Source organism: Saccharomyces eubayanus, chromosome II (genome assembly GCF_001298625.1).
Source record: "Saccharomyces eubayanus strain FM1318 chromosome II, whole genome shotgun sequence".
NCBI classification, from domain to species: domain Eukaryota; kingdom Fungi; phylum Ascomycota; class Saccharomycetes; order Saccharomycetales; family Saccharomycetaceae; genus Saccharomyces; species Saccharomyces eubayanus.
Window position 1 is genome coordinate 508894 of NC_030977.1, and position 25505 is coordinate 534398.

General features: G+C 38.0%; 11 protein-coding genes across 11 annotated transcripts; 4 read left to right on the forward strand and 7 right to left on the reverse strand.

Annotated features, from left to right (window-relative positions):
- Positions 1–78: 78 nt before the first annotated feature.
- Positions 79–3531, forward strand: MTC5 (Mtc5p; the record flags this gene model as incomplete). The annotated part of the gene is made up of 1 exon (XM_018363563.1): positions 79–3531. One exon carries the CDS (start codon positions 79–81, stop codon positions 3529–3531), a length of 3453 nt encoding a protein of 1150 aa, XP_018223692.1.
- A 343-nt stretch (positions 3532–3874) lies between these two features.
- SAC6 (fimbrin) lies at positions 3875–5056 on the reverse strand (the record flags this gene model as incomplete). The annotated part of the gene is made up of 1 exon (XM_018363564.1): positions 3875–5056. One exon carries the CDS (start codon positions 5054–5056, stop codon positions 3875–3877), a length of 1182 nt encoding a protein of 393 aa, XP_018223693.1.
- A 1214-nt stretch (positions 5057–6270) lies between these two features.
- Positions 6271–7296, reverse strand: FIN1 (Fin1p; the record flags this gene model as incomplete). Its single annotated transcript, XM_018363565.1, has 1 exon — positions 6271–7296. The coding sequence occupies one exon, from the start codon at positions 7294–7296 to the stop codon at positions 6271–6273; it is 1026 nt and encodes a 341-aa protein (XP_018223694.1).
- Positions 7297–7333: 37 nt separating this feature from the next.
- Positions 7334–8998, reverse strand: DI49_0325 (uncharacterized protein; the record flags this gene model as incomplete). Its single annotated transcript, XM_018363566.1, has 1 exon — positions 7334–8998. The coding sequence occupies one exon, from the start codon at positions 8996–8998 to the stop codon at positions 7334–7336; it is 1665 nt and encodes a 554-aa protein (XP_018223695.1).
- Positions 8999–9352: 354 nt separating this feature from the next.
- Positions 9353–10846, reverse strand: MRX16 (Mrx16p; the record flags this gene model as incomplete). The annotated part of the gene is made up of 1 exon (XM_018363567.1): positions 9353–10846. The coding sequence occupies one exon, from the start codon at positions 10844–10846 to the stop codon at positions 9353–9355; it is 1494 nt and encodes a 497-aa protein (XP_018223696.1).
- A 778-nt stretch (positions 10847–11624) lies between these two features.
- Positions 11625–12017, reverse strand: DI49_0327 (uncharacterized protein; the record flags this gene model as incomplete). Its single annotated transcript, XM_018363568.1, has 1 exon — positions 11625–12017. The coding sequence occupies one exon, from the start codon at positions 12015–12017 to the stop codon at positions 11625–11627; it is 393 nt and encodes a 130-aa protein (XP_018223697.1).
- Positions 12018–13671: 1654 nt separating this feature from the next.
- On the reverse strand, positions 13672–18222 carry YCF1 (ATP-binding cassette glutathione S-conjugate transporter YCF1; the record flags this gene model as incomplete). Its single annotated transcript, XM_018363569.1, has 1 exon — positions 13672–18222. The coding sequence occupies one exon, from the start codon at positions 18220–18222 to the stop codon at positions 13672–13674; it is 4551 nt and encodes a 1516-aa protein (XP_018223698.1).
- A 716-nt stretch (positions 18223–18938) lies between these two features.
- On the forward strand, positions 18939–20924 carry RGP1 (Rgp1p; the record flags this gene model as incomplete). Its single annotated transcript, XM_018363570.1, has 1 exon — positions 18939–20924. The coding sequence occupies one exon, from the start codon at positions 18939–18941 to the stop codon at positions 20922–20924; it is 1986 nt and encodes a 661-aa protein (XP_018223699.1).
- Positions 20925–21175: 251 nt separating this feature from the next.
- Positions 21176–23473, forward strand: HPR1 (Hpr1p; the record flags this gene model as incomplete). The annotated part of the gene is made up of 1 exon (XM_018363571.1): positions 21176–23473. The coding sequence occupies one exon, from the start codon at positions 21176–21178 to the stop codon at positions 23471–23473; it is 2298 nt and encodes a 765-aa protein (XP_018223700.1).
- A 658-nt stretch (positions 23474–24131) lies between these two features.
- On the reverse strand, positions 24132–24538 carry RUB1 (NEDD8 family protein RUB1; the record flags this gene model as incomplete). The annotated part of the gene is made up of 2 exons (XM_018363572.1): positions 24132–24255; positions 24390–24538. The coding sequence occupies 2 exons, from the start codon at positions 24536–24538 to the stop codon at positions 24132–24134; spliced, it is 273 nt and encodes a 90-aa protein (XP_018223701.1).
- A 167-nt stretch (positions 24539–24705) lies between these two features.
- Positions 24706–25410, forward strand: MTQ2 (S-adenosylmethionine-dependent methyltransferase; the record flags this gene model as incomplete). The annotated part of the gene is made up of 1 exon (XM_018363573.1): positions 24706–25410. One exon carries the CDS (start codon positions 24706–24708, stop codon positions 25408–25410), a length of 705 nt encoding a protein of 234 aa, XP_018223702.1.
- Between the last annotated feature and the right edge of the window lie 95 nt (positions 25411–25505).

The window sequence follows — 25505 nt, forward strand, 5'->3', positions numbered from 1 at the left end:
TAAGCGCTACCTCAAACCTGTAGAAGATATATCGGACATTGCTTTTTTTCGGCTGGTTTGTTTTCTGAGAAGATCATTATGAGCAGTATTAATGAAGGTCCCTATAACTCGCCAACGTTTGGAAAATCATTATCATTAAAAGTAGATGGAGGATTCAACGCCGTGTCTATCAATCCCTCTGGTAGGGATGTTGTTCTGGCCAGCCGGCAAGGTCTTTATATTATCGATTTGGACGATCCGTTTACACCTCCAAGGTGGTTACACCACATTACACCATGGCAAGTTGCCGACGTGCAATGGTCACCGCATCCTGCGAAACCATATTGGATTGTTTCAACATCAAACCAAAAAGCAATCATATGGAATTTAGCAAAATCCTCGTCGAACGCAATTGAGTTTGTGCTGCATGGCCACTCCAGGGCAATCACGGATATAAATTTCAATCCACAGCATCCTGATGTTTTGGCTACCTGTTCGGTTGACACGTATGTCCATGCTTGGGATATGAGAAGTCCTCATAGGCCTTTTTATTCGACAAGTTCGTGGAGGTCTGCTGCTTCCCAAGTTAAATGGAACTATAAAGATCCTAATGTCCTCGCATCATCACATGGAAACGATATATTCGTATGGGATTTAAGAAAAGGCTCCACTCCACTATGCTCTTTAAAGGGTCATGTAAGTTCAGTGAATAGTATAGATTTCAACAGGTTCAAGTCCACAGAATTAATGTCAAGTTCGAATGACGGAACAGTAAAATTCTGGGACTATTCAAAAAGTACAACAGAATCTAAGAGAACAGTAACAACTAATTTTCCAATTTGGAGAGGACGCTACCTACCATTTGGAGAAGGTTATTGTATCATGCCAATGGTTGGAGGCAATAATGCAGTGTATTTGGTAAACCTATGCGACGACGATGACAATGAAGAAAACAAGAAAACAAAACTTCAGCCCATATACGCATTCAAGGGCCACAATGATCGGGTGATTGACTTTCTTTGGAGGTCAAGGCACACGTACAATGGAGATTATGATGACCGTGAATTTCAACTGGTTACGTGGTCTAAGGATTGCGATTTGAAACTATGGCCAATGTCTGACAATATTTATGGGAAGGTTAATTTTGATAGAACAAAAAGACTCGAAGAAAAACTACCAGACTACGATTACTGTTCGTACAATAAGGAATCTGATAATAGAGAAAATGTTCAAAAAAATGAATTCAAGCGAATACGAGAAAATTTCATAACGACTTCTGGTTTGAAGAAAAATAAGGCCAACCATATTACTTGGCTCTCAGGGATCAGAATGAATAACGCCAATTCCCAAGAGGATTTATTCAATGAGACTAAAATTCAAAATCTAGGGGAGGAAGTAAGTGCAATTGGTCACAAATTCCCAAAAGTGGTATTTGAAAAGATTTCAGTCTCCACACGAGAATTATGTCTGACCCTCAATGGCCCTTGGTCAGAGGAAAATCCTGATGAATATGTTTTCTTGCGTATAAGCATCGACTTTTCTCCTAACTATCCAAGCAAAGGAAACCCCCCAAAGTTTATAATAGAGGAAAATGCAAACCTGACTTCGAGCAAGAGGCAAGAAATACTATCCAATCTGGCTACTATTGGTCAAAAATATACCGATTCAAATTATTATTGCTTGGAACCGTGCATACGTTTTGTTTTAGGCGAGAAGGTTAGCTTGGATGATATCGGAGACGGCCAGGAACCCTTACTAAATTTTGATATTGCTGATCATATAGATTTCGAAGACTTATCCTCCTTAGATAGTTCATATTCTGATTCACAAAATTTGGAGAACCTTTCTTCTCAATCTGACACAGAATCTTACAAGGAAGCATTGGTATTCCCTGACGCATCGAATCCGGGTTTAAATTTTGGAAGAAACCTAGCTTTAGATACAACACCGGTTCCAAATGGATGCGGTTCTTGTTGGACTGCAACAGGGCAACTTTTATGCTTTTTCGCAAACGACAAAAAACCTGAGAAAAAGCAAAACACAATAGCCAAATTGTCCCAAAAAGACACAGTATTGGAAAGGCATCCATTTAAAGTAGAACCTCAAATTTTTTATGATAAAGAAGCCGATGGTAATGAAACCACTGCTATTGATGTTAAGGCTCGTCCCAAGCGTTATGTTGACRCATTGGGTCTAGGAGGCAGCAATAATGGCGATTCGAGAACATATTCAGAAGATGAATCATCTTCTGATGATTCGTTTGACAGTGTTGCCGATGATTGGGATGATATATTAAGAAACGATATAATAGTAAGAACTAAAATTCCAATTCTAAGAGGTAACTTCAGAGCTTTCAGTTCAGTGCATTCTGAATCTGGGAAAACAGTAGAATCTACTAAGAAAAATAAGAACGTGATAGTTTCTAAAGACTTTAGTAGTTTACTAAGTGACCGCAAGGAACTAGCATTAGAATACCTATTCATGGATGTTACGCCAGAAGAATTCGCTAGAAATAACGCCTTAGTGGCAGAAAAGTATGAGCTTGACGAAATTAGCCATTGCTGGCAAATTTTATCTGATATGCTGATAGATCAAAATGATTGCGACCCCTATAATACAATCTGGAATAACCATCCTATGGGGATAAAATGGTTTATAAAAGAAGCAATCATTTATTTTGAAAGACAACAAAACTTACAAATGCTAGCTATGTTATGCTGTGTGATCTTGAGCGCTAGAAAGAGAGTGAACTCAACATATAATGCCGACGGATATTATGGGCAAGACTTAGATAACACGGAAGGTATGATTGTGTTTAATGACAATGAAAGCCAAAACACATCGTTCTGGAAGGGATCAGACACTTTTTCAACCAGATCTAGAAGTAGCACTGTAACACCAAATTCTTATGCTTCTCATTTGAGAGGAAAAAACGTCTACGCAGGTGACAATGCTTCCATAAGGTCCGATGATTACCATGCTCGGCTAAAATCGCATAATACATTAAGTGGTAGCAACAGATTTTCCGAGCCAGCTCAGAAACAAAATACTCGTGCAACCCCGTCCGGCGCCTTTCGCAATAAAATGCCTGATATTAAGGTCGAGCTCTTACATGACGATATCATAGACGCTTATGAACAGGAGGATTTCTTGCACTTGGAGCCATCAGACATACCAAAATTTCAAACTTATATTTACCAGTATTCAAAACTTCTTTTTAGATGGGAACTACCCTTAGAAAGGGTTAAAATATTAAAAGTGAGCACAGACTTTAAAAGTTCTTATAGTACTCCTGGAAGTGTCTCTACCAATAATGAAAACAGTCCTTATAATAGAATACTTACTCATTGGATCGAAAACGAGAAGCTTGGAGAGGAAAAGTTTATCGCTCGAAATTGTAACTATTGTAATTTGAGAGTGACAAGGAGTAGTTTTATATGTGGCAATTGTCAACATGTTTTACATTCCGCGTGTGCGAGAACATGGTGGGAGATCGGCGACGAATGTCCATCTGGATGTGGATGTAATTGTCCAGATATGTTTGATGCCTAAAAGGTTCATTATGGGAACAGTTGTCTACAATTATTTTATTTCATATATTTTGATTTTATGTATGTTGTGTGTAGATCGATGTAATAAAAGATATGAAGACAGTTTGTGTGCGTTGTAAAAAAGAGTAATGACCGTTAATGTGAGTTCTGTTTCCAAGTACATTCACTGGTGGCACTAGAAATCTTGTATTAGAGGTAAAGAAAAAATGGATGGAAGTTGAAATCTATTATTACATACTAAAAACAGAAGAGATACTTGAGGCTATATAGTGTTGAACAATAAACCAGTTGGAAAATGGACCGTAGATACAAAGGAAACTCAAGCATAAAAGCTATTTGCAAGTTTATTTGTTCAAGGTCATTAACGAAGCTACAAAAGTAATAATCAATCTTGCACGAACTTCGTTGATATCTTCAGGCACCAACCAAATCAAAGCACCCAGCTTTCTGGCGATAGAGATAGCCAATCTTGCATTGGCGTATCTTTCTTCTTCAGTGTTACCAGGGGTGACTAGATCATAATCAACATAGCCTGGTGCAATTCCGTTCAAAACATCCAATAGGAAATGTGCGTTTGATAAACCGTGATCTTTAAATGATCTAATTGTAGAGTTTTTGCCACCTTTCGTGACTTGGTCCTGAGCCCATTTCAAAATTTGAGAATCACTCATATCTCTACCACTCGAAGATAATGTCTTCATAGTGATGGAAATGTTTCTGCGCATTAATTGCCACACTAGACCTAGCGTCAACAACTTATTACCGTCTACAATATCAGAGCCTTCAATACCAACTAAGGAAAATCCCTTCGATCTGCCTAAGTCGACAGCGTAGTTGGTGTTTTCTAGGGCTTTAAATCTGGATATTTCAGTGCCCGAGGCGGGTCTTTTATTGACATGTTTGAAGTCAACTGCACCGGGCATGACTTTTTCATAAGCTTGCAATAACACCAAACCATCCTTCAAATCATCAAATAAGGAAATAACTGGGGGATCGACATCTAACGAGTTCAACCATAAAGTGAAAACTCTTGCTTCTCTTTCACCTTCAGCATCAAATTCCTCAATTTCAGGTTTTTCCTCTTCTTGAATAGGATCTAATCCAGGATGAGTGTTAAACAGGTGAGCTACAAAGGCCAGATTTAACTTAGGGTTCCCTGCGACCAAAGAACTTGGGGTCAAATACTTTCTACATTCTAATTTTTCAGCGTTTTGTAAAATCTGCTCTGCTCTTTCCAGTGGGTCGGTAGTTTGCAAAGGCGCCTTAGAACACAACGTAGGATCCAACTGATTCAGTAAGATGGTATAGTTTTCACCATCAGAAACGTCTTTAGAGAAGTTAGAAACCGTTCTATTCCACTTAGCCTGCTTTAAATGGTAGTTGAACCAACGCAATAAGATTTGCTCTGGAGGCAATCTTAAGAATTGTTCCAAAGTTTCGTCATCTTCCAGTAGACGGTATAATTCAGGATGTAGTTTGATATCGATCTTACTTAACAGACCTCTTCTAATAATTTGCCAGATCATACCTAAAATTAGATGTTCTCTACCTTCGATAATGTCTTCTGAATGAACATTAACAACGACACAACCAATGGCCTTTGCAGAATTGATGACGATATTGGCGTTCTCACTAGCCTGAAAGTTATTCAATTCCTTACCATTTTTGGGCCAGTTCAAAACTCTTGTATCAATAGTATCTGGAACAGAGTCATTGATTAACTTAGATAGCACCAACCCATCTCTACATTCGTCAAATAATTGGAAAGTATCGGTAGGAAATGGAAGCAACTCACCAATGTCTTGATCACCTGCCAAGACACTGTTAATGTGTTTGGTAAATTCACGCCTTTCTTCTTCATTAATGGTGTGAGTGGTACCTGTTTGTGAACCAGCAACAATAATTTTTGCTTGGGCACCCTTACCCTTATGCTGCAGTCCAGTGGTAGCGGTGGATGCAATAGGGGTAGAAACAGGAGCTACATTAAAACTGGTCTGGGGAGCTGGTGCCGATTTAGATTCTCTTAATTTGGCAATCAACCCAACGTAATCGTCCAATTCAACACGCCCTGATGCATCCACACCGACGTGCTTCAAAGTTTCTCTTGCTTCGTCATAAGTGGCATCGCCATCTTTGGAAACAGCCTCTATAGCTTGTTGTTTTTCAATCCAGCCTTTATCATCCAAGTCGATGGTTCTGAACTTTTCAATTGTGCCGAAAAGATCCTCTTGGGTCAAAATTGGAAATTTTCTCTAGTTTAATAACAGATAGTTAGTATATGGGAGCTAATTAAAACCTAAAAGGGTAAAAAAAAAGTCTCACTATAACATTAAGCGAGGATTCAGGAAAAAGACACATACTTGTAATTTAACAATATTCATCACTTCTTAGTATAGTCGTTAACGATATTTCGTCTGACCTGCTCTCTAGTAGCTAAGTTGTAAAGGGTTCTTTGCTCTCCTGAAACAACTATAATTTATATCGATAAACTTTCGCTGTGAAACTTCGCCCCGTACTTTCGGATGTTTTTCCGCCTCCCGAGAAAGTTTCTTAAGCTCATCGGCAGCAAGAAGAAAAGCCGTTCATTAAAAAATGTAGGACCCTGTATCCAGCCAAGGCCAATTGACTTGGATGTATTGCATCTATACACAAAAAACCTCTGCTATCTAAAGTTGGTTATAGAGTTAAGAATATAATATATTAAGGTTACGTTTTGCTCAAAATGTAAAGAGCGATGAGATTATTTTTGTCTCGGTATTTCCGTGAGCTGAAGTTCGATGTTTGTTAATCGCGATTCTATTTCTCGTTGCCTCCTTAAAATTTGTGACAGCAGGTCTTTTATGTCCCTCAACTCTGTAGTTTCTCCGCTGGTTATGTTGTCAGGTAAATTAAATTTTACGCTCTTCTGGAGGTTAGCTTTCTGCACCTTCCCTTCCTTTGCAAGCATGGAATTCAGTTTCGTGTTTGTCTTAGTGAGAGATTCTATGCCATTTCCCACACCTTCATCTTCTTTCCTTAGTTCGCTCAGTAAGTTTTTTCCTTTTAATTTACCAGCAGAGAGCTCATCCTCAAACGGATTCGCTTCAAACTCATCACTATGGTCAATGTCAGTGCCATTTTTGATTTGTAAAGGGAGATTTTGCTGTTGCTGTTGGTGCTGTTGCTGTATTCTTTCAGGTGACATAAGACCGTTCTTAAACCGAGCCCGAATTCTTGTTAAGGAGCCATCGCCTCCAATCTTATTCTCATTACTAAATGTCAACTTAGTCGGCGATGTAGGAAATATTATATTCGTTATGTGGTTGGAGCTTCGAATCTTCAGGTCGTTACTCGTGTTTTTGAATTGAGGTCGATCCAGACTTTGAGTTACTTTGGGAGTATAGCCCTTTAAGCATTCCGGCGACTGTATCCTGTTAGGTGTGAGCTGTGTGCTATGTTTCGTGCCATCCGTCTTTTTAGGCGATAGTCTCATAGGTGGTTTTAAAAACTCCCTTGGGCCCGTTGTTTTTGACGGAGACATGCTCAATCTCACAAACACATTATCCTTGTCAGTCGGCAAATTATTTCGTCCAATTGTGTTTCCTATGTCGCGTAGACTCCTACGGCTTTTCTTACTACTCATCGTTAAGATTATTGGGCTGAAGTGGGATCTTAACAGTCTACGGTAAGAGTTGAAAGGTGTTTCTTTAATTTGGTTGATCTTACTCAATTGTTCTTGATGTTTTTTGTTTACGTTTTGACGTAAAAAGGTATTTACTGCAAACATCACTATACACGTTAGAACGGCTTCTTTGTTCTAAGTCCTACATAAAGAGTGAGTCACTATCTACCAATTCGTAGACGGAATTACTCTTATAACCTTCATTATAGAATAGAGGTACCGCGCAGCTTTGTAACTCGTCTACTTGTACGATTTTGGTAGGTATACCGTTAATTGTTAAGTATTCTAAGTCGGGCAGGCTTTGCTCGAAGACGTTGAATACATCTTTTAGATAATGAAGATATAAGTGATACAACCGAATGGCATCTTCTCTAGTAATGTTATTCGATGATGTTTTCTCAATCTTGATGGTTTCTTGTAAATTTCTGTTGAAGTCTCGTACAAATGTCTCAATCGGGACACAATCCCACCCCATCGCAGGAGTTTCGTCAATAATATTTGTGTATGGCATAATTTTGTATTGGAAAAACATATGATATAGGAAGTTACGAGCCTGGAACTTGCTTGAGCTTTTTATGAGTTTCTGTCGCGTTTCCGGAAATATTTTCTTAAGAATCACTTCATGAATGGTGTCTTTGCACTTCGAACAAGGACAGAAGTTGTCAAAGTTCAAACGCATTAGTGGATTATCTGTCGTTGGGAAAAAGAGTTGGTGATTCAGTTCACAATGTATATCCAAACGCTGTAGCTTTTTGCCACATTTTTGCTTAGATAAAAATCTAATCAACGATACGTCAAATTCAAATTGGCCCATATAGTCAAGTTTTAACCTCTTTAAATCATGAAAAGCTGCCAGACAACCCTTTAAAAAGTTTTCATTGTAGACTAATGATGCTAATGATAGATTCTCAAGCTTGAAAAATTTCCAGAATCCTCTTAGGCCCCATTTGACGTATAAGCTATCAGGACCACCTTCATTCGCGGTGGGGATATCATCACGACTGTACCAAGACAAGATTTCTAGCTGTTTTAGAGCAGAAGTATCAAAAATATCGCTGTATTGTATCTCTTTAACATTTCCACTTATGTCATCGTATTTTGGAAGGTTAAGTGTGTCAGGTCGCAGATTCAATACTAAGGACTTGATTTTCATTGGAGCTTTTAAGCCTTTAAAATATTTCAGTGCATTGACGTGAATAGATAGCTTTTCAAGTTGAGTTAGATCACATTTCAGGTACAAATGGTCAATTCGATCTAAATAAGAACTGTATACACTACCATGAGTTGGTAAAATAGTTGGTGGTGTTAGAGTTAGAGTCTTTAATTGGTTTGACAAAGGTTCTAGCCCGTCATTTACTGATTGACGAACAAATTGGTCGACAAATTTCACATTGGAACCATACCTTGATAGTAATTTCAATAAATCTGACATGACATCTTCATCCAGGTGCCACGTACAACGTATTCGATTGATCAGCGGACACAATCTACTCGGAGATTCTGCTAGTGACCTTACCAAGTAACCGAATTTTCTTTTGGCTAACTCTTTATTTGGTGTCTGGTTTTCAATATTTGTATCATCTTCATTAATAAAGGGAAAGGTCAGGACAGACCAATAACAAGTTCCAAATGAGTTATCGTAATCACCCTTGACATGATACGTTTCGTTAAGGAATAAGTTCCGGTAAATAAAAGGTACAATTCTTTTGTACGATCTTTTAGACACGTATGCTACCGAGATTTTATCTTCTTGGATGATTTTGCAGGCAATTTGTTCAAAAATTTCGTATGGTAATTTATCAAACATTGCTTATGCCCTTCAGCTTAGCAATAAGAATTTGCCCTCTTTCCGGAAGTATGTGAAAGATTGCTGCTTTTCTCATTTCAATATATTGCCATTACGCTTCAAATGACTTCATTTTTGTTTGAGATGAGTATTGGGCTTCTTGGTCCCGAGGTTATATTTTTTTGCTTTTATTAGTAATGATCATTTCGTAAAGGAGAAAAACAGGAATAGTACTTCGCAAGAGAAAGAGATATAGAGCTGAGATCATGCAAGTCATAACAGTCCCAGTATCGCGTGAGTCCATATAATTGTATAATAAAAATATTTAATATAAAATATATTTCGCCATATTGGCTTGCAATACCAAAACTAGTTCTATAGATATTCATATCCTTTATAGTACTCTTTGGTTCCGTTGAATGATATAGCTTTGATAGCTATCAACATAATTTTGCCATCTTTAACGGCCAACTTCCAAAGCGATTTTCTTAGGTAAAGTTTCAAACCGGAGCACATTTTAAGGCCTGATGGATTAGAGGCGTCAATGATCTTGTCATTGAACATATTCTTATCAGTTAACAAACTTTTTACCTGGGAAATCCTGATTCCATTCACACATAAGTCACAAAGCAATATACACGCAGGAAGTAAAAAGTGTGTTTCTGCTTTGGCTTGTGTGGTATCTAATGTCGGTGATGTAGATTGATATTGATAATTGCTCAAATCAATCGGGCCAAAAGGCGTACTTAGCAAATGATTTCCAAACAACGCTTCGAACTTTTGTGCAGATTCCCCAGTTATATCCAAGTGAATGCTTTTACTTTTTTTATTGAACATTATTGTAGAATCAGTTGAATCTATCTGAAAGATCAGCTCTCTTGCGCGGTTATCCAGAAATGGTCTCTTGTAACAAATTACATTCCAGGAATAATCCTTCTCATCAGTGACATCAAGTTTAATTTTTTTCGGTACTGGCTGTTCAGGAGTTTGTGATGATGTATCACAAACTTCTGAACTACAGACGTCCTCTTCGAACGGTAAAGCTGAACACGCTATAGTATCAGGGAAACTAATACCTTTTTTGGACAGATCCGTCAGTAAAAGACATATTTCTTCTTTCCTTGTTATCGGGTTATAGCTAATACTGCACTTAATTAGCCGCTGTTCAAGATTTAAGAATCTGTAATAACGGCATTCCTTGATCAGTGCGTCTCTTTTATTGTCATCCAAATCTATGGATGCTCCTCCCAGTAATGTCAGCAGATCTTTGAAGAACTCAGACGATCTTGGAATGTAGGGAGCAGAGTGAGGAGGCGGCCTTAATAATTTTTTCGATATAATCAACTCTTCCACATCGATGTAAACTGTGGCAGCGTATATTTCAAAATAGTTTGGAGAATCACCTTTCCTTCTAAATAAATTTTTGGCTACTTTAAACGATTGCCCGCCCACATTTGTAAAATAATAGTCTGTTTCCTTTAGTAAGGCTCTCAATCGTGGTAAATTGTAGTACATTGCATCCGCAAAAAGCATAGTGTATTGAACTTCGTCTTTGATCTCAATTGTATAGCCTTGCAAATGTTTATAGATCCTTTCGAAAACCTCCGCAGATCTGTCTATGAACAAAACTTCATTTTCAGGAGATTCTTTAGTATTATTTCTGCTGCTGCTATTGTGATTAGGTAAGCTTTTTTTGGAAAAATATTCAGTGAAGAAACTTGGACCATCCGAACTTAATGAAGCACCGCTAATCTTAAACAGCGTTTTTCCTACTTGGATCTTGTACATTTTTTCGTGTGGGAGAATTTGAGGAATGTTAGGATCAAAATACTCTGGCGACAAAGTCGATATAAGTGGAGAATGCGACATTCTCAGTATTATGGCGGCGTGGAGGAGTTGTAATGATGCGTAAGAGTAAGCCGATGCAATTTTGAACTCTTCTTTATTGGCTGTTATCTTTGAGGGGGTTAATAGGGTAGAAGCCTCCAGTACTTGAATATATACATCCCTGTGTTTTAGAAGTTATTCTTTCTTCTTCTTTGGGAGGAAACCTTGAGAATTTTGACTTAGTAAGCAATTGACGCTTATAGGATTTTCCAAGAAGTTTGGTCGCCCGTACAACAAAAACGACTGACAGAGAAAACGACAATTTGATGATCTGAAAAACACTTTTATTACAAGATGGTTAGAGAAGGTGTGGTGGTGCGTAAGCTTGACTGCTGTATAGGTTAGATATCCGTTATGGTATTGAACGATCACACTTTAGGGCTTTCATTATTTAAACTGACGTGCACAGCACTAAGCCAGTTTTGACATCGTAAATCATCAAGTAGTATTTTGTATTAGAATCTAAATGAGTAAAAAAACTATTTATGAAATAACGAACCTTAAACAACCTATATTAAGATATGAGATAAAAATACAATGCAGCCAGATAAAGAAATTCTGGGTACGTGTAACCTAAAAGATATATTAACTTTATATTAATATTATTATTATAATAATCATTTAGTTATGGAGTGCTGTCTCCTAGGATTGGAGTAAGAAATTACCAGAACTTCTTACTCTAATGGAATTGAAAGAATATATTGTGTAAACTGTATTGGAAAAAATACTTTTGACTTTTTTTTGAAAAATGTTAAACTGTTTACAACAACAAAGCGGCAGCACCGGCAAACAAAGCACCAGCAGCTGGCAAGGCTCTGACAGCAGCACCGGTGTAAGAGGTGACAGTTGGGACGGAAGAACCATGTTTGGTTGGATTTTCAGTTGGTGCTGGACCTGGAGATGTGGTGTTCTTTGGAGCTTCAGTGGTTGGCAATGGACACCAAGTGGTGTATTGAGTGATAACGTCATTTACGGTGACAGTAGCAGTAGAAACTAAAGCTGGGGAGATAGTTTCAGAACAGACATGGTCTTCACAAGAAGTGACGGTGACCAAAGTGGTAGATTCTTCTCTGACGGTGGAAGTGGTAACGTTGGAGGCAGCAGAGGCAACGGCGGCGATGGCAGCGATAGAAGCGACAGTAGAGTATTGCATTTTTGATTTGTTGTTATTGCGAAGCGAGTGAAAGATAATGTTTGTTATTCTTGGTTTCTTCTTATATGTGAAACATAAAAAAACTAACTATGAATCGGAAAGAACAAATGAGTAACAAGAGAGAGAACAAGAACGGTTTATATACTCACCAGAAGTAAGTAAACCTCTTAATGTCTTGCGAAGAGAATAGTACACAAAAAAAAAAAATGAGGAAAAAGAAAAGGTACAGTCGAGTAAAAGAATATAACAAACAAACAAACAAACAAACAAACAAACAAACAGAAGCCACTGCGTCGTTTCTGTGCGAGGGGCGGCGGTTCACCCTCTGCATTTATACCGGCCAGGGGCCGCCACCCGCACGCATATTTCGAGACACGCCGACAAAGAAAGCCACGCAGAACGCGTCTCGGATTTAAAAAAGGGCCTTCCCCGCTGCAGCGTGTCCTGCAGCTTGCACCCAGCCCTCGATCCAAGATAGGAAGTCAACTTCCTGTTTGGGACACCGCGTTGACGTAGTGACTCAGGGCGGCCGCAGAATAACGGGAAAGCCTGGTAGGAAAAAAATGACAACTTCGGTACGCGGCCGCGTCAAATATCTCATTATTGTTGGTGTTGGCTACCGTGGTTCCTTCTCCGGTCGTTGCATAAGGTTCCTGCAAAACGCGACCACGCCATGTGCCTTTGCTACTGTAACAAGAAAACAACAAAGCAGACAAGGCTTTTGGCGATGACCCCAACAAGTGATTATAGCCTTAGGTCTTTTTTGAGGAATACTGGACCGCTTTTTGGCGCTATTTTTTTATCTTCGTAATACTATCAAGACGAGAGAAAAAAACGTGCTGTCGAGAAATTCCGTACCACGACTCGGCTCCTACTGTCTACACACCAAAAGCACCGAAAGGGGAGGTTCTTTTTACCGCAGCTGGGCGAGAAGAAATCGGAAATTAACACAATAAATGTAATGACAGGTTTAATCGAAAACCAGTGAACAGCAAGTATTAGCGCTATAGGAGAGGAGAGGGAAAGGGGCCAGCAGCCGCCCCGCATTGTCTTGTTTCCAGTCTTCTTTTTTTGCTTGTTTGTAATTTAAGGTTTACATACGTTCTCCGGGTTCTCTGCCCGAGGGATGTTAAGGCTCTCCGCCCTGCACGAGGCCGCCCCTTAAAGTACCCAAAAGGGAAAATGCTGTCAACCGTGCATCTGAAAAGCGCATTGAATTACGCTTGTAATTCTCCTTTGGGAACAAATTAGTAGATCTTTTCTGAAGGAGGCTGGTTCTATCTGAAATTTTGGTGCATGGTGGTACTACTGTTGCGGTGATAGAAGAAAAGGAAGTAATTTTTTTCTTTCTTTTTTTTGATTAAGTAGGCAATAGTTGGGCAGGAATTTACTCGTGAAATCTATATTTAGACACTCAAAAATTCGGTTTGGATTACATCTAGTCCAACCTTTAATACATGTAATTTTCACTTAGCTCGCCTTGCTCTTTTTCTTTATGTTTGAAATTATCTATTTTATTTCATTATTTATTTTACACACACAACATTTTGAATGAGAAATTGTGTTTACATTGCACCAGTGACTGGTGCGAGCGGACGATTTTAAATTTAGACAGTAATATTCTTGAAGATATCGTTGTTTGGTAATACGGTATCTAATTCTCATTGACCAAACCGGCTTCCGCGCATAACGAATAGAATAATGATTTGGTATTGGTTAATAGCTGGGATGGGGAATCAAACTCAGCCACTTTACCGTTATCCAACACAATGATTCTATCGCTATCCATGATGGTGTTCAACCTGTGTGCGATAGTCAATATAGTTCTATCTCTAAAGGCCGTGCGAATTGTCTCTTGAATGACTCTATCTGTTTCGACATCCACTGCAGCGGTGGCTTCATCTAGCACCAAAATTTTGGATGGAACCAGCATCGCTCTCGCAAGACACAGTAATTGTCTTTGTCCCACACTTAGGTTACTACCACCTTCTGTTAATTGAGAGTCTAACCCATCGTTACTCATTGATAACACATGTTCTTTCAAATGAGAAAGTTCCAATGCTCTCCACATAGCCTCATCGGTGTATTGGTTGATTGGATCGATATTCTCACGAACAGTACCTTCAAACACTTGGGAATCTTGAGGTATAATGGACAGTTTATGTCTTAAGTCATATAACCCAATTTCATTAATGGGAATGCCATCAATAACAATATTTCCCGCACTAGCTTCAATGATTCTGAATAGCGCTAATGTTAACGACGATTTACCTGCACCTGTTCTACCAACAATACCAATTTTTTCCTTCGGTTTGATGTGAATATCAATCTGTTTCAGAACAAGATCAAGCTCTGGTCTATAACGAGTGGAATATTGATTGAACTTGATGTCACCTTGGCCTGGCCATTCCTTGGGTGGCCTGTGACCTTCGATAACTAAGGGCGCCTCACTCTTTAAGTCAGCGTATTCTTTAATTCTCTCCACCGAAACAATATTGGTTTCCACTTCAACGGTCATTCTAACAATCCAATTCAATGTTTGGGTGATTTGTAATGCATAACTTAGCGACAAACCAACCATACCCGCAGTCAAGGTACCTTGCTTTAGCCTGAAAACCGATAAAGTAGCAGCGCCCAAAATAATAACAGAACCAATAAGTTCCAATCTGTATGCCAACCAACGATTAGCATTGACAGAAGGATAAAACGCGCTCATGTTATTATCAATACGACATTGATTAATGTGTGAAAATCTCTTTTGCTGTGAATAACCTCTAACTGTAGCAAGACCGCCCAAAGTTTCTTGAAAATGAGAATAAATTGGAGACCTTGTGATAGAATCTAAACGACGCAACTCCCTTGATGTCCTTAAGTAGTACTGTTGATAGTAAATGTAAAACACACCCAATGGAACGATTATAAAAATGAATTGCCACGTTGTCGCACAAATAACAGTAATAGTAAACGTAACTTTTACCGCATTCACAAAAAACTGAGAAAAGGTTCTTCCCAACAAAGCATCAACTTTATATATATCATTCGAAAAACGGTTTAAAATTCTACCAATCGGTGTGGTTTCGAAAAAGGTCATTGGAGCTCTTAGCACAGAGTTTGTCATCAAGTTGTGCAAATATTTGGAGGCATGAATAGTGCAGAAGACCCAAAGAACAATAGTCTGAATTAAAGTTGCCAACGCTGAACCAATACCAAGGGCAAAATAGATACCCAAGTAACGAGCAGCATTCGGATTAGCCCCATAGCGGCTATTAACTTCGGACCAGTGTTTCAACCAAACGTTACCCATGACGGATAGGAACATTGATATAACGATAAACAATATGAACACACAAACACTTTTTGGGTTACAAGCTTTAGCGTACTCTAGGTAAATGTTCCACTTCACCTTCCCCTGTTCACGATGTTCTCTTTTAGCAACGTTTTCATCATCGCCAAAATCAATACTGCGTAAAGTTGCATCACTGGCTCTTCTTAAGCTTTGAGTGTCAGCGTTGCCGAAATCCAGATCATTTAGTTTTTGTAATTGTTCCAGCTCGCCTTCAATCGGTATACTGTTTTCGCGAATTGAGTTCGTTGAAGATTCACTGGTTTCGCTGTGTGTATTATTGTGTTTTTTACCATAATCGTTGATTAATTTCCATAAGGGAGAGTCCGCGTCCTTGGTAATATCATCATATGTCCCTTGTTGAATAATTTCACCATTATCTAATAATGCAATTGAATCTGCAACAGATAAGGCGCTTACTTTGTTCGTTGCCAATAACTTGGTTTTGGAATGTAGTAAACCATTTGAACCCAATACATGTTCGACCAAATGCCTAGCCACGTGTTCGTCAACAGCCGCCAAGGGATCGTCCAGCAGATAAGTATCTGCCCTTGAATAAACTGCTCTTGCTAAGGATAGACGTGCCTTTTGGCCGCCCGACAAGGAAATACCCTTTTCTCCAACTAGCGTCTTATCACCATCCATCAAAATTGCCAAGTCAATGGTTAACGCACAGGCCTTGATAGTTTTTTCATAAAAGTCAGCATCGTACTTGTGCCCAAACAAAATGTTTTCCTTAACCGTCCCATTCATAATCCATGGAACTTGTGAGACGTATGCAACACTACCGTGCACTGAGGCAAACCCTTTGACTCTAAATAAGTCACCCAATGTGCTTGATAATAGAGCGGTCTTCCCACTGCCAACCTTACCAACAATACAGGTTAATTCTCCTTTTTTAGCTTGGAAATTGATATTTTTCAAGGCTACTTTATATTCTGGTTTACGTTGCCATAAAAAGGTAGCGTCGTCGCCAATATTGATGGCTATATCACCAACATTTTCTACTTTTGGTAAGCGCTGGACAGAATCTGGCTGTAGCTCCTCATTGGTAAAAAAGGAAAATAGCCTACCAATAGAAACAGAAGCTTCGATAAATGAATTCAAAACCACGGGAATAATCATCAATGGAAATGAAAGTAGATTGAAAAGAGTTAAAGCAGGGAAAACTAGATCGGTAGTCAAGGCCCTATCTTCGGTGTACACAAAGACAGCAAACGTACAGCATGAAACTAGGAAAGGAACTATGTTAAATTGGAAACTTGTTACAGCCATATAGCAACCCAATTTAGTTAAATTATTTAGTTCTTTGTTATTTCTAACGTCTTCCAACTTCTCCCTGTAAGGCTTTTCCCACGCATATAATTTCAGAGATTTGATGTTGTTTAGAATTTCACTAATAACACGAGTTCTTTCGTCTTTGTATTTCATTTGAGATTTTTGTAATTTCTTTTGTATTCTCATTAAAAATGAATTTAATGGCATCATAACAACTAGTATGATTACACCAACCCACATCGAATTACCCAATAGCTTATACAAAGAGTAGAGACAGATAATAATCTGAAAGGGCCCTGACCAAATCAAATTTAACCATTGAGTCAGATCTTGTAATTTTTGGACATCCACGCTCATTAAATTAACGATGTCACCAGTAGATGAAAGTCCAGATGCTTCATTAGATAAAACTAAAGCCTTTTGGTATATCAAGGCAGTCAAGGCACTTTTGACATACATACCAGTGTTAAAGACATTCAAAAAATATTGATGCAGCACAGATGTTTGAGTAAACCCAACCAAGAACATGGAAAACGCAATCATAAAACCTCTTATAATGGGCAATTTTTGATCAGGCTTATCACCATATCCGAGAGTTAAAGGATCGTCATCATCTTGTCTTTCTTTATTGTAGTCGGTAACAAACTTGATTAAAATTCTTAGTAATTGTGGTTGCACGAATGCCAGAATATCATGAATGGCTTTGAAGAACGCGGCTAAAACCATTTTATATCCAAAAGTTTTGCATATAGCCCAAGATAACGAAGGCTTTGATTTATGCTTAAGTTCATTTTGCCAATTTTTCTCTAATTTCTGAGAGAGTTCTGTGCTACTAAAGTTTTTTGGTAATTTATACAAATCAGCTTCTACTAGGTATTTTTCATATCCAGTTTTCATTAAACCTGACATCCAAGAAAATGTAATTCTGGAGAATATATTAGCACTATCGTACGGGTTCGGTTTCCTTCTCATCAACTTCTGATGTATATGTTGGTGGGGCATCAGAGGCTTCTTTGGAAGAGCTTCTAGCAGTAAGATACTAGCGCATGTAATTACTTGAAATGATGTCAATATGAAACCTGCCTGTCCAGGGTACCATCCGCCCTCATATTTGTGTCTGATGAGGATATTTAATAGCTTAGCAGAATTTCCAAATGTTTCAAAAAACCAATAGAATAAAAGTATCGTATTTGCTACCACTGATCTATGGTATTCAATCCAATGTAAAGCCAAGGCGACAAATAAGGACAACATAGTAAAAGCATATTGACTCACAACTGTAAAACCTCCAGTCTCATCCTTAGATGAATTCAAAGATGCAAGTGAAACAAAGATTATTTCCAACAGGACAAGGGCCATTCTAGAGACAATTATCCAATTTCGTCTATATTTTGACCCAGGATGCTTCTTCTTACAAAGATGAACCAGATCTCTTGTACCAAAGGTTAGCATGAAAAGCGCTGACAGGTTCAGAATTACACCATCAATAAAGCATTGAGTGAAGTCACCATAGAAAGATATAGGTCCAAACCCTTCAGGAGATCTACAGAGCTTGCAGGCCCATGAGGCAAGAGTACCGCCCATTTTTGTACTTGATATGGTTGTATAATACCTCTCTTCTAGCCTTAAAGTCTCAATGGAATACGGTAGAATATAATTCTAATGTCGTATTTAAGATGATCATGCGAAGTTTTGGCAGTTTTTATACTCGTTACCTTTTTTCTCATCAATGTTAAGATTACTAAGCCGTAAGATTGCGACGCCCAAGCATCGCGCCGAAACCATCAGTCTCTGTACTATTTCATCAGAGATATACGCCAAATAAAGCACTTACCGACCACGAACAGTTTGATAGAGTACTAAATCCTTCAAGAGATTGCTACGTTAAATATGCTTTGTAAATGCAAAATATTGTGTGTGGTTGCCTTCTTAGCAAGATGTCGTTGAAAAAATACTTAGAAGGATTAAATATAAAGACAGTATTTGTTACTGTGGAAAATGGCGAAGTGTCTTGTGATACCACCAGGTGGAATGTACTGAAAATCCAGGTTGAATACCTAAACTTCTCCGTTCAATGTCTTTTCTAATCGATACGTATTTTGAAGTCTCCTTCAACGTGTAGGGCGCGTCTTTATATATCATGTGTTTTTCAAGATTAATTCAAACTGGAAAGACACACACATATCTTACATGAACAATGCCATTGAAGTTCAGCTCGGAGACGAAACCTGAAAGGCTTTTTTATCATTTTTGGAGCACCCCGAGTCTACCATTATATGTTTTAAGGATAAAAGAGAAGTATGCGTGCACACAGAGTTGACACATTTCTCATAAGAGAAAACGTCAGATTAGAGATCATTCATGAATCGAACTCATATTTTGGTGGGGAGCATATATCAATTGCCTTTCGCTTCAAACACCTAGGCTCACAACATGATTTTTTCAACCTTAAAGAACAACTCTGCACTCTTGATAAAACGGTTGAAGAGAAACTACAGCAACAAGCGAGCTTGCAAGAAAACGAAGAAAGCAATGCAGAGAACAAAACCTGGTCCATGAAATCACTACTAGGTGCTTTCAGGAAAACTAGCAATACGGATGATGCCACGGATGTTCAAAACATGGAAATGCTCAATAAGAATAGGGTTTTAAGAGAAAAAATTCAGAAGCAATTACATTTCCATCAACCTTTGTCATTAATTTCAGGCTATGTTCAAATTTCAGGCGTTTTTCAATACGATTCAGAAGTCATTGCCCAGTCAAAATTTAAACAAAATGAAATAAAAATGGTTGGGCTAGATATTCTCTCTGGTCATGGTACGAAATATGTTGCTGCATCCGAAGATGGAGACCGACTTAAGGGCAATAGAAATTTAACAAAGTATTTCAACTCAGATTTTTCGAATGTAACTAATGGTCTTCTTTCCCCAGAAATAACTTCTACGGGGGCAATTTCCAGTTATAGTGAACCAGTTTTAGTGAATTCAAATGATACTAGCATAAGAGTTCTACCGCTTTTGTTGATACCACAAACACTTCTTTTTTCAGAGATTTCTTTAGAGCCAGGCGAAGTTAGAACTTTCTATTTCAAATCTACAAAATTACCAAAGGATATTTGTCCAAGTTATTCCTCCTCAAAAATCGTGTCAATAAATTACACCCTTGAGGTTGGTGTAGACGTGCTATCTGACGACAACATCAAACCATTTTCTAATAAAGTTCCGATAGTAATCGCGCCATATATCAGTCCTAATGCTGAGCAGTACACATCACATTTTGATAAACCCCCAATCATATTAAAGGCCGGTAACATCAAAGAGTTAAAGCCGCGTCCGTTTACTCGAAAAGTTTCTACAGCTTCTGCCATATCATTTGGTAGAAGAAAATCTTCCATCATTGGTCCTCCATTAGAGGATAATAAATCCGTTGACCGCATCAAAAAAAGCTTTATTGAACTAGTGGAATCGAACCAGAGTGGGTCAAGAGATATAGATGAATTGGTTGACCTCCAAATGGAAGTACAGTTTGGGAAGGATGAAGATTCTTCAGATCCTGAACCTAATGACTCACGTTTTTCCAATGAAATGGCGATATCGGCAGATTCTAGTACAGCAAGTAACTCTATAACCAAAAGGAGAAAAAGTGAATCCGTGCGTAATAACATCTCCAACCTTGGACAACAGGCATGGAATGATGTTTCTCTCGTAAAGACAGATAACAACTCTAACATTTTGCCTCAGTTAGTGAATTTACAAAATGCGTACCAAATTAACAGAAATAATGAGTCTATGGCAAAAGTATCCTTGTCAGCACCCTTCTTCAAAACCACAGATGATATAGATATGGTCATTGAATTAGATTCAATAACTACACCTTTACTAAAAGTAACTTCGCTGACTGTATCCTTGGAATCATTTGAAATCGTGAATCCAAAATACAAGACTGAAGGAAAACGAATGGGGAGTAAACCAAAGGGGAATGCCGTCTACGAAAAGCATTTTATTTGTTTTGATGAATGTAAGTCTGTATCGGTAAAATTACTTCCTCCAAGATCGCCCACAAGTCAGATTACTGGGCAGTTCAAAACAGATGTCTTTCAACATAAATGGATGATAGGCCTAAAATTTGCAATAGTTGCAAAGACGAATAATATCACTCTAAATCAATTTTACGAAGATAAAAAGGGCGTTCTGTTTCATTCAAAAGAGACGTTAGAAGGGGAAGAATTTTCTTGCTACGTCCCTGTTCCTATACTGGCTTCATCTGAAGATTTCATGGGATGGTAAAGAATATACACATAGGGTGAACTCGTAAAAATCGATTTTGCATCGCAGTTTGAACAGTAAAAAATCTTTACCGTACTTTCAATACTATATAAGCAGTAAGGTCTCTATAGACATATGTTTAACTAAGCTAGTATGTTTTTATTAACGTATCAAATCGTTTGTATGCTACGCTATATTAGTAGTTATGTGGGTCTACTATCTCTCACTTGATACGACGGCTATATATTTTCGTGTACACTAATCGACTTTTAATGGCAACAACTACGCCAGTGACATATTGGATGATCTTAGACGATTTTTATACCTTTTTAATTGACATCACAACCATCCCAAGAAGGAAAATGGCCGATGTTGAAGAATTGATTCAGGACTCCGTAGGGTTTCTCCACAAAACTTTTGACGCACTCCCCACTTCACTTCATTCTATTAAAAATGAACCACTTTCATCCACACTGTTTGATGACAGCATTCTCAATTTTGAGTGGGAACCGCTCAAGAACTGTATCTCGATGGTTCATGACAGAGATCTTTTAGTTGACACTGTACTAAAGAAGTTCATCATAGATTCAATGACGAATGCTATCGAAGATGATGAAGTAAATAATTTTGAAAGAGGGTTGCTGAATTCGTGCATATGCCTCGACTTTGTGTATAATGCAAGACGTAACAGAAAAACTCCGTCCACTTGGGGAAACACTTTTTTTGACTTATTTTCTACAACCATTGATCTGCTAAACTCACCATCTTCGTTTTTGAAATTTTGGCCCTATGCTGAATCGCGTATCGAATGGTTTAAAATGAACACATCAGTCGAACCAATTTTGTTTGGAGAAAGCAATTTGATTAGTTACAAACAACCGCTATACGAAAAATTGCGTCACTGGAATGATGTATTGGCCAAATTAGAGAATAACGACATGCTAAATACGACTAAGCACTTTAACATGAAATTCAAACTCGAAAACTTTTTATCAGAGCTATTACCCATAAACGAAGAATCAAATTTCAATAGATCAGCCTCTATTTCTGCTTTACAATATTCTGACAGCAAATGGAACAAAACAATTTCTGGACGAGAAAGTAGCCATAATTCAGACGCTATTTTTTCTGCCGATTATAACTTTGTCTTTGAGAACCTAATTACTCGTCCGATTGAATTTGCTTTCAGCGATGTAGAATTTAAAAATGATGTTGATAGGTCTCTGGCCCCCCTTCTTGATGCAATTTTAGAGATTGAGGAAGGCTTTTACGGTAAAATTAAAAAAAACAATAAGACCCGATTTGCCTTAGAGGAAACTTTAAACAACGAGTATTATGCCAACTACGATGTTATGACACCTACGTTACCTGTATATATGAAGCAATCAAGTTCAATGAAGATGGACAGGAACGAATTTTGGCTAGATCTACAAAATATCAAAGAATCAAGAGACTTCCTTCTTCGGCCCACCATTATGGATATCTCATTAAGCAATACAAACAGTCTTTATAGACAACTGACTCAAGAGGATGACGACTATTATCGCAAGCAATTCATCTTGCAATTGTGTTTTACTGTGAACCTCGTACGAAATCTGATCTCGTCAGAAGAAACTAGGCATTTTTATAAGAGCTGCTATTTGAGGGAAAATCCAATGAGCCATATCAATTTTGAAAACCTTGACGAAAATAATAAAAAGCGTGGTCTCAACCTGTGTTCATATATTTGTGACAACCGTATTCTGAAATTCTATAAGATCAAAGACCCCGACTTTCATAGCATCGTCCAAAAATTGCTATCTTCAGATGAAAATTTTGTAACAGCCAAAATTGACGGCTTCAAAGAATTTCAGAGTTTTAAGATTTCTAATGAGAAAATATCCTCACCCAACTTTGATAAAAGTTTCAAAAAGTTTACCTTTGTCAAGATGGGAAATAAGTCTATCAACAGCATCTGGAAAATCGCCACTGGTCTAGATAAAATTGAACGAGACCTTAAAAAGCCTGAAGGTGTATACGAAGCGGCCCATTCAAAATGGGAGTCCAAAGTTTCCGCTGAGGCTCCTAGTGAAGAAGCAAAAGACGAGATAATTAGGCAATGGCAAACCTTGCGTTTTTTGAGATCGCAGTACCTATTTGACTTCAACAAAGTTAATGAAAATACTGGTGTTGACGGTTTATTTGAAAGCTACGAAAAAGCCGAAGTATTAAATAATGATATCAAAAAGAAGCTTCTGTGTAAAATAAACCAAGGTCACAAAAAGAAACTTCAAGAGGCTAAAGAATATAGGATCGGAAAAGAGCAGAAAAAGAGAGCTTTAGAGGAAGGGCCATTGTGTAGCGAAGAAAAGGATATTAAGTTAAAACGTTTAGATGACAGTTCTCTAGCGGATGGAGATGAGTTAAAAAGGAAAACGGCAGCATCTGGGCAAGAACCGATAGAAGAAAATGCTAAAGTCGCAGTTGCAGATATCCCTTCTCAATATCCCGGTGAGACGACGGAGAAGAAAGTATTTTCTTCACATAGCAACATAGCGCAGTCAGAAAATGCAGAAAATAATTCGATGTAATCGCATCAGATAAAGCAGACAATTCTTCCCTTCAAAATCCTGGTACAAAAGAAACTCCTTTATTTGATTGACAGTGGAAAACTCGGAACGGAGAAACTTGTGTACTATATTTAGCAACAAACATTTTTAATATGTATAGCATACCATACCATTAATCGGCAATGAAGGTGAAAGCCATTATGATGCAAAATAAGACTATTTTCACACAGAACTTGATAGTGTTTGAGATATCCAACGGAATAATTAACGGATGTCTAAAACGTCTTTATTGAACTTACGATTGCTAGGATGAAGTATGTTTGGATTCTATTATGATTGTGTAAGCCGAAATAGAAACCACGGAATATATTTCCTCACTTAATAAATTTGATATACTACGACACAGTATTGCGAATGTGCCTCTTACACGGCATTTAAATATCAGTGAGAAGTGATGACAGATCGCGTTTCAATTTCATTGATAATTTGCAATTGTATATTCTAGCGGAAGTCTCACTTTTTGAAATTGGATTCGCTAACCTTACTCTATCTTCCCGCTAGCTGTGATAATCCAGGAAATATACCCAAGAAATAATGAATTTACTTTAGCTTCTTAGGATAATTAATCTTTACTAATAAACTCTATAGAATAATTGTATATACTTAACTCATTGCACGTTCAATCTTCCTCAAACTCAATATAAGGGCAGAATAATTTCACAATTCTTGGATAGTCCTCGCTTTTGAAAAAGAAGACAAAAACATTAGGGGAAGATCTTAACACCCACCTCTTAGCGTCAGCACTAAATGAAGTTGCATTCCCTCCACGAGATTCGCATCCGTTACAGTTAATTTATCATCACTTTCTTAATCGTTAGTAAAATTTGAAAAACAAACAGAAGAAAGGTAATTGGCGATTACGTAAACTTTCACATACATTTGCTTTCCTTGGAATATAAGTCTCTGCTGAGATGGTGGAATCCCTTCCTTTTCTTCCAAAAGTTCCTTGATGTGATACACAAGGTCCGATTCTTTCAATTCGACAGAAATTTCTTTGCCAGTCAACGTCTTCACTTTAACAATCATGGTTTCTGATGCTAGGGTGTCGATCAGTWCTCTTTGGTATCTTTCTTCTTGAGATTAGGCTATGAACGATATTTATTTTGGTTTTTCGATTGGAAAGCTGTTGACCTAACCGCCCTCCCGAAGACGCATCGACATTTGAATTCAGTGTTGGCGTAGTAGTTCTGAACATGACAAAAGGAAGACGGCGACTGAACAGAACCGTAAGAATGTTACCAACTCCTTATGTAAAATGCGATTACGATAAGGTTTACGAGCCTGCTGAGGATAGTTTCCTTTTACTAGATTGTTTAGAAAAAGAACAAGGCTTCTTAAATGAAAGATTTAATAATCGTTTAGCCGTTGTTTGCGAAATAGGCTCTGGGTCCGGTGTCGTCACAACGTTTATAATGCAAAACAAAATCCTACCACAAGAAAGGTCTATTCACCTGGCCGTTGATGTCAACCCGTGGGCACTCGAAGCGACCCTAGATACGGCAAAGTTAAACTCGTGTGAAAATTCATTCTTAGATGTGGTTCAAAGCGATTTGAATGCTTGTCTTCGAAATAATCAAATTGATGTCTTAATATTCAACCCTCCATATGTGCCAGCAGAATGTGTACCGGATTTCCCAGAGTCAAGGGAGCAGGCGGATCAATGGCTAGACTTGGCATTACTGGGCGGAAAAGATGGAATGGCAATCACTGATAAACTATTGCAACAGTTGGATAAAATTCTTTCTGAGGATGGTGTTGCTTACATCTTATTTTGTGCGAGAAATAGACCTGAAGAAGTCGTTAAGAAATTTCTAAAAACTCACAGGTGGAATGTGAAATTAATCGAAATAAGAAAGGCAGGATGGGAAGTGCTCAGCGTTTACAGCTTTACAAGATGATTGAGAGAACTGCTTTTGGGCTGCAATTTATTCTGTACTTCTATTTGACTTATATAATTGTATTTTAACTAATAAACAAAACTATAGAAACATGT